General features: G+C 36.3%; 1 protein-coding gene across 1 annotated transcript; it reads left to right on the plus strand.

Moving 5' to 3' along the window:
• Nucleotides 1–1499: 1499 nt before the first annotated feature.
• On the plus strand, nucleotides 1500–7891 carry LOC149001453 (uncharacterized). The gene is made up of 7 exons (XM_089137527.1): nucleotides 1500–3539; nucleotides 3686–3902; nucleotides 3979–4055; nucleotides 4166–4205; nucleotides 6822–6876; nucleotides 7035–7104; nucleotides 7201–7891. The coding sequence occupies exons 1-7, from the start codon at nucleotides 2925–2927 to the stop codon at nucleotides 7396–7398; spliced, it is 1272 nt and encodes a 423-aa protein (XP_088993653.1). The 5' UTR covers nucleotides 1500–2924; the 3' UTR covers nucleotides 7399–7891.
• The last annotated feature ends 586 nt before the right edge of the window (nucleotides 7892–8477 follow it).

Consider the following 8477-nt stretch of genomic DNA (forward strand, 5'->3'; position numbering starts at 1 on the left):
TTTAAGGGTTGTGAGTGCACGTTTTACTTTGTAAACAGGGAATCTATTGGTCATTCTTTTTGTTGTCTTGTACTATTTAGGATTTATAACTTCAAGGGGTTAGGTCAGGTTGCCAAAGATCAACGCTTCAAAGTATGAGGTCAATAATTTGAATCTCCTTAGGATTAGGGGCAAAGCTCTGCTGTCTATTTAAATAAATATATAAACTACCCTATGAGAATGTAGTTGATGTGCACATAGGTGCAAAGCTCTATTGTCTATTTAAATAATTATATAAACAACTATTTGAGAATGTAGTTGAGGTGCACATAAGTTAATCCAGACAAACCTTGGGTCTACTTTTGTACTACATGAGCAATCAACTGTCCTTGGGGGAATTTAATTTTTTATGACATAGATGTTGACAGAAATTGGTTTATGAGAGAACTAAGATTGCCTGGAACCACAAATGTGGTGAAGTTCTGCTAGACATCCATGTTTAATTCTATTTGGAATCAAATTTGAACAACCATGTAAAATTTGACATGGTTTCTCAATACAATAGCATCAACAAGCCTTAATCCAACTAAACGAGGTATGATACAGGAATTTGTGCCTTCCATTCAACTATGTTTGAGGGCATGGTAATCCAGTAGACACGAGGCCTGAGTTATGCATATCTTTTCTTATTACTTCTTCTAGAGGTATCTTGGGTTTTCCTTTGGCTTTTCTAGTACCTTCAACACGAATTAAATCACTTTCCCCTATAAGGCATTTAAATATCTATGTTGAATGTGGCTATGCTATCTCAAGTCTCAACTGACTTTCTCGTGGTTACTCTTAGACGAGCTCTAATATGATAATTTATTACATTATTCTTCTTAGTTTAACATCCTCATTTTTAGTAGTACTAGTTTATTTGTATGATATTTTTTGATAGTCCAACACTCCATATCATATATAACAACTAGTCATAGGATGGTCTTTTACTTTGACAATTCTTCTTCGAGATTTCAAAGAATCCATCCAGTCACACAAGAGCAAGACACACATCTCTATTTCATCATCCCCATTTTCATTCTCATATGGGTTTCTTTACCATCAAGTTTTTTTTTTTGGGTGGGGCACTGAGGTTTGCTTGGGCCGGTTTGTGCGTTGCCTAGTCATTAGGATAACTGTTAGATATAATTTAAGTATAAGGCGGAAGTCGGAACTTCACCCCAGTCTCGAGGGGATTTGACATCCTAGTAAACTTCATCCCCATAATTTTTGGTTTTTTTTTTTTTTGATAGGAAAAAAAAAGTTGCATTTATGTTATGGTTTATAGAAGTTACAAATACTGTGAATTGTTCTATTACAGTTATCTTGTAAGGTGGCTGCCATATTGGCATACCCCTCAAAAAACATCTGGAGCATTGGGTTTGGGAAAAGTTTATATTGAGACATTTCTCTTAATCTTTTGTTGATAAAAGATTTTATACATATGATCACCACTTAGGTTACTCATTAGATTAGATAGATACTCTGATTGTTATTGATCCTTCTCATTTCAAATTTTAATGTTCTTTCATCTTCCATTCTTTTATTTTATTGCTGTTTACTCACCCTAAAATTGAACAGGGAAAGCAAATTCGACACTTTTTGAGTATACATATCTCCAACATTCCGGCCTCAGCAGTTGGAGATAAAAGTTGATCCACAGAGCTTGATAGACAGAAAGGTTTGGCGAGTGTTTAAAGCTAAAGGAGGAATTTCTGCTCTTTTTTGACTCCTACAAGAATTGCGACCACCCCTAATCCACCCAGTTATTCTTTTCACATCAAACCCATAAAGGATTCGACCTTTTATTTTGAATTGCAGCATTAATCACATTTGATTCTTATCGAGCTTTCACTGGGAATAACATCTATGACTATGCATGCATTATTAGAATAACAGTGATGCTTTTCTTATCATTATCTATGGTTAAATGGTCACTCAAAGATTCTTGGTTTCGTTCACTCCGTTGTGTCAAACAGTGAAATGGATGGCAGGAGAGGTTCTCTTTTCCCTCTGGGTGGTGCTGGTTTTTCATTCACTATATAAAATCAGATTCTGGTTTAGCGTTACGTAAATTCTTCCGAGATCTAACTTTCCCATTTTTGATTTCTCATCTCGACGTATAAATGTTTAATTTTAGGGAAGTGACGACAGCCAAATGGCTTGCTCTTTTATATTCTATTGGAATGAGCAGAATGTGTTTGCTCTTTTGTTCCTTTCACTATGTATTTGTGTTTTGGGTTAACTTGCTTTTCATTCCCTTTCCATTTTAGGAGTGATTAGAGGCTCGTTGAGGGTTGAAAATTTATTCCAGTATGTCACACATGAAATTATTTATCTGCTGATAACCATGGGAGAAAACTCCAGATTTATAATAAACAAAATTTAAAAAGACTTCGCTTTATTGAGTTCTGTATTTTAAAACCCACTACCTTTTTGTAGTTAGGATTCAATGTCTCACAGTAAACAGATAATTATTAATTAATTAGTTGATTTTATTATTCTAATGTATTTTTGTTTTTTTTAATGCAAGTTGCCATATGGGTATATCAGGATGTCTTTCACATCTTTCCATCTTAGGAATAATATAAAAAATTGATGGGGCTGTGCATTCATTGGTACCTTGTGTTTGAAATCTTGCAAGGTATGAGAAAGAAACAACCTCAATTCAAAGGATGAAGTTTATCCCACTTTCTTCTTCATTGTCTTTTCTGATTTTAAGTGTTTTTTGTCGTGGCTCCTCATCTGAAAGAGTTCACCATAAACAAAACTGGCTTTATTATTGTTCTGCTGTCAATTAATATAGAAGACAGAAACATACAAGATCAAGGTACTGGTGAAGTGGTCTGTCCAGCGTTTTTATGGTTTTTCTCTTCCATAGAAATACAAATTTCTGATTCCTGTAAATGAACACTCATAAGATTGAGTACCAAGAACCAAAAAATGGATGGTTGAGTGATTATTCTTTGGAATTCTCTGATTGTTCCTCTAGGAGTTTTGGTTCTCAGCAGTATTTGAATGTGGGAGTTTGTACTCAGTCTCCATCATTGGCTATGGGAGGAGGATCTCTACTGGCAAACAACAGGATTGCTAATCCTGATGGTACAGTTTCAAGTCAGTTTGGATCAACAGCTTCTACTTTTTATACAGCTGAAGACTGTACAGGTTTTCCACAGTCTCAGTTTCAAGTTGACACACTCCCATGGAGCCCCCAGTTTCACAAGAATTACGATCTAGCAGTTCCATCATTACAGCCTTATCAAGATCCCCTCTGTATCAACTCGACAAAGCATAATAATATTGACCTTCGATCAAGGGATACCTTGCAATCTGTTGTGGAACTTCCATCATTGCATATCAATAAGAAAGCTGTAGTTTGTGATGACTCCAACAGAATCTCGACAAGAAATTTGCCAGGGAGTCATCATATCCCCTTTGTGCAAGATAGTTTAGCTGGTGAGGAAGCCTCCTTGGATAATAGGCTTCTCTCAGTCCCTATTCAAATAAGTCAGAACCGCAGAGTGAGTTCATTTATTTTCCCTTCCTCTACTAGTCTCTGACATAATATAGATTTTTCTTTCCAATCATTCAAGATTTATGGCTTTAATTATATGCATAGTTTAAAGAAGCTTTGGCTTGATAGAATTTGGGCTTTTCCATTTTATAGGTTGGTTTGAGTCCCTTCACCCCTCCTCAAGCACAGCCAAGTTTCCATCATCAGATAGACAAACAATCTCCAAAACCTACTTCAGGTAGTGTTTCTTTTGCATCTGGCAGTCCTGTTTCATCTGGAGCAGCAGCCTCAAGTAAAACACGGATTAGATGGACTCCAGATCTTCATGAGCGGTTTGTTGAATCTGTGAATCGTCTTGGTGGTGCAGAGAGTAAGTAATATGATAAAAAATTGTTCAATGAAATTAATGAGGCATCAAATGATATATAATTTGTTGTTGAGTGTAGAAGCAACTCCAAAGGGAATCTTGAGGTTGATGAATTCTGAAGGATTGACCATCTTCCATGTGAAAAGCCATTTGCAGGTAGGTTTTCTTCTTTGCTCCTCTTAATAAAGTGTACAACAGTGTTTGTTTATCTTGATTGTGATTTAGTTATCAAAGACAATGAGTGTACCTTTTCATTTTCCTCTCAGAAATATCGAACTGCCAAGTATATGCCAGAATCTGCAGAAGGTAAATTTATTATCATTTATTAATCTGTTATTACGGAAGGATATAATTGAATTGGATTTATGTGCTTGTTAGCTGATGGAAGTGTGGTGCCCCTAAGGTACCTGCTTATATATGCTTATGTTGGCTTTGTTATTGCAAACTTTATAATTGGAGAATAGACTTGCTTCTCTGTACTGCTTGGCGTAAAATAATTTGTTCTAGAATTTTCGAGATTTTATAATGAACTGGTTCAAACTAGATTTGATTGTTGAGTTGTTTATGCTCTCTGGTTTGGGTACCCTCCTTCCTATGGTTTTTTGGGTTTAGCGTGCCAGAAGCTACTATCGAAATTTAAATTCTAGTTTGTACTGGTTAAATTGCTGCTAATTTGTTGCTAGATGAATCTTCCTGGTTGGTTAACATTACAATATTTAGGTTGTTGCATTATGAGCCGAAGATTTCTTATGGTGTTGAGTGGGCCTTTTCTTTTCCCTTCCTTTTTTTTTTGCTCCATGTAAGATAGAGCTGATGAAAATTGCAGCACCAGTGTCAATTTTTGTTTTGGTTAGATGAATTCATGGAGAACCTTCTCAAACTTCTTTTAGTGAATCATGGACATATTAGGTCATTTCACAATATTATTTAAATCATGTATTTACTCAAGTTTCCTGCTTTTCTCCCATGTACTAACATTTTTGCTAAGACTCTTTCTTGGATGTTGAATTAACAAATACACATCAAATTTTGCTAGCTTATTAATTTTACTTTTATAGTTTTCTGCACCAGACTTTTACACCATGACAACACAGTGGTGAAGCAATTGAGCTTTTTTCCTCCTGTTTATTAATTAATATTCGTTTTGGGGATAAGTTGGATCCTATGAGCTTTGCTGTGTCATTGGGTTGATGTGTCAAAATTTTTATTTTGGTTGTCCTTCATGCCACATGAAAGGGAATATCTACAAATTCAGTGATCCTTAGTAATTCTTTTCTTCAATTCAGAAGTCCACCACATTCGTAACTCATGTTTACTTTTCATCCTCAACTTGAGCCAACTATGTCTTTTATTTGAGATAAAGAAAGAAAAAAAAAACTTGGGTCTTGTCATTCTACTGCTTTCCTAACAAATTAGGCAGCGACATAGTTGTAATCTACAATTCCATTTTGCTTGGGGTCTTCTGTTATTATCCTGTTTTGTGAGTTTTAAATATGGTTTTTTTTTAACCTTCCACCATAGATAAGGCGGGTTTTCAGTGCACAAGGCTCCCACTACTGTTGGTCTTGGGAGGGTTGTAATGTATAGTTGCACGCAGCCTAACCCCAGCTTCATGGAGATGCTGTTTCAGACATGAATCCATGACCATTCTACCATACACTATGACCTATTACCATTGACTGAATGTATGCTATTTTACCACTCACCAATTGAATGTTCTTTTACAATGCCACCGTAATCTTTGCATTGCTGCTGCTGTAGATGATGTTTTCTCTTCTTATGAGCCTAGAAACTATCATTTCTATGATGGTGTTATGAACCATTTTATGTGAGGGTATTACCAATATCTGGTCTTCCAGCCGTTCTCTGTATTTGGAACTTTTAATTGGAGTCTGACTATGTTTTACATGTCTGTATCTATGGTACCTCATTCTCCCAACCTTGCCAGCTAACGTTAGGTACTCCCTTTGAAAATGTCCGAGGACTAAAAGCTATGAGTATTTGACCAGCCTATTATGGGTCCTCCAATGCAACTGTAATTTATATCCCAGCAGTCATCTCCATGTTTTTGCATCCTTGAATATTTACTTTCTTTCTGGATTGCTGGGGACACCTAGACTTAACTGCTTAATTTGCGAACAAGCATTGAATTCTGGTGTATCAGTAGCCATCCAAGTCTAGATGCTGAAAGCTGGAAGAGGAGGAAGTGCTAAACCATAAAGGGACTGTTTGAATGACACCACTAATAGTTGTATTTAGAACTTGACACCTTTTAATTTCTTCTTGTCCTATGTGCAAAAGCTTTTTAAGTTTTAAAATGGATATAAAAATAATTTGGAAGTGATTTATCATATTGTTGTTATCAAAAGCTGTCATTTTCTTGGCCTTTTCTCAAGTACACATGTGAAATAACTTATTTACTCTGGTTGGAAAAGCCACCTCTTATGCTAAAAGGACAGAAACATTAGGCTACAAATTGTTGACATCTAAAGGGGTGTCAATAAGAGAATCACATAAACAACTCACTGAGATGAGCTAATGAATCATCTTTCTTTCTTTTGGTTCCACTCTGGGTTGTTCTGAAAAGAGGATGGTGGTTATACTTACCTGAACTTCTTTGCTGACAATGATGTCAACATTGAGACTTGCAGTCTTGTGAATATTCTTTTGGTTCTACTATGGGTTGTTCTGAAAAGAGGATAGTGGTTACACTTACCTAAACTTCTTTGCTGACAATGATGTCAACATTGAGACTTGCAGTCTTGTGAATATTCTTTTGGTTCTACTAGATTCTTTGACTGATCATACCTCTTTACAAACTTATCAAGTAGCTCATTTGAGTATTGTTGTTCAAATCACTTCCAGGGCCAGCAGTTAGTTACAGTAAACCTGAAAATGTCTGTTTCTTTGTTTCTATTGTAGGAAAAACTGATCGAAAAGCCTGTTCGAATGACATAGCTCAGATTGATCCAAAAACGTAAGTTTCTTATGGGTTGAAGTTGCTTACCTTAGTTGGTCATTAGCTTGCAGACTGGATGTCTAGGACGTTACCATTAACTAGATTATACGCTGATACATATTATTCTAGCCTATGCACAAGCAGCTAGACTTACTACATTTTATCCTGTCTTGTAGTGGCACGCGAATATCAGAAGCACTGCTAATGCAGCTAGAAGTACAAAGGTGTCTCCACGAACAATTAGAGGTATGCTTGCCCTTAGATGGATGTCTTTCTTTTCTATGCTAATATACAATTCATCAAGAGACAATAACACCTGTTCATCCACCCTCTGTCTGTCAGATTCAGAGAAATCTACAAATGCGTATTGAAGAACAAGGGAGACAACTCAAATTGATGTTTGAAGAACAGCAGAAAACAAAAGACAGTCTTTTTCAGCCTGGGAGCATGGATAACTTGTTCTCTGGAAACCTAGATAGTTTTCAGGATAATCAGATTTCTACTGCAGGAGAGCAATCTGAGACTCGCTTCCACTCTTGAAACAAGTTGATTATCTTCTGCTGATGGCATATTTTGATCTTTTACCATGTAAGCAGGGTTTAGAACAGTTCATCAAAATATTAAAGTTCTGTAGCAAAGATGAACTGATCCAACTCCACTGTAACTCACAGCACATGGATTTACTTGGTGATCTTACTTCAACTAATGTTCCTGCCTCCTGGGAGATGTACCTTCTTTCATCTCTGATGAAGTGGAATCTCTTCAGTCAATAGCCTTTGTTGTGGTTAGAAGGGACTTTGAGAACAATATGGATATAGGTCAGGACAGGGATTGCCCCTACCACTATGGTGATCATTGAAAAAAATTTGACGTCAAAGAGGAGATTCCCTTACCTCTATGAGAGATAGAGAGAGGGCTTCTACAACTTATTGCAATGTGGAAAGGCTTCAAACATATTGTAGATTTGATGCATTCTAATCAAATGTGTGCCAAAAATGCTTCTAGTTTGTATGAGGAATACAGATTCTCATAGTTTTTCTCTTTTTTTTGGGGGGTGGGGGAAGGGGGAGGCTACACAAGGAGAAGCCAAATAATCAATAGTTCAATCGAGAGGACTAACCAGTAACCAGGACAAGGAATCAACCATGGGCTAACTGAGACAAGGAATCAACCATGGGCTAATCGGAACAAGAAATCAACCACGAGGTTGGAACAAGCTGAAGATGACAACAATCAAAAAAGAATTTTAGGCTAAGGATATCTTCGACAAATAGTTTCAATGTCTCTTGCTCTATGATTCTATCAACTAGGGCTTTTATTTATTTATTATTCTATTTATTTTTTATTTTAGGGATATGAGGTTTAATAGTTTCAATGTCTCTTGGTTCTATTAATCTCTCTTTTGTTGTAATATATTTTTCTGTAGTCTAAACAAGAAATCGAGCTTACTTGGGCTATTTTTTAATTTTTGGATTTGAGGTTCATTTGGGTTAGTTTACGCACACATCGACTACATCATCATGAGAACTTTTTTATATAATTGATGCGGGCTTTGCTCTTAGCTTCGAGGGGATTCGAACTCTAACCTCTTACTACGTGGAAGCATTGGTCTTTTGCCA

This window comes from Hakea prostrata, chromosome 10 (genome assembly GCF_041222555.1).
Source record: "Hakea prostrata isolate BN-2017 chromosome 10, UWA_Hpros_2, whole genome shotgun sequence".
In the NCBI taxonomy this organism is placed as follows: domain Eukaryota; kingdom Viridiplantae; phylum Streptophyta; class Magnoliopsida; order Proteales; family Proteaceae; genus Hakea; species Hakea prostrata.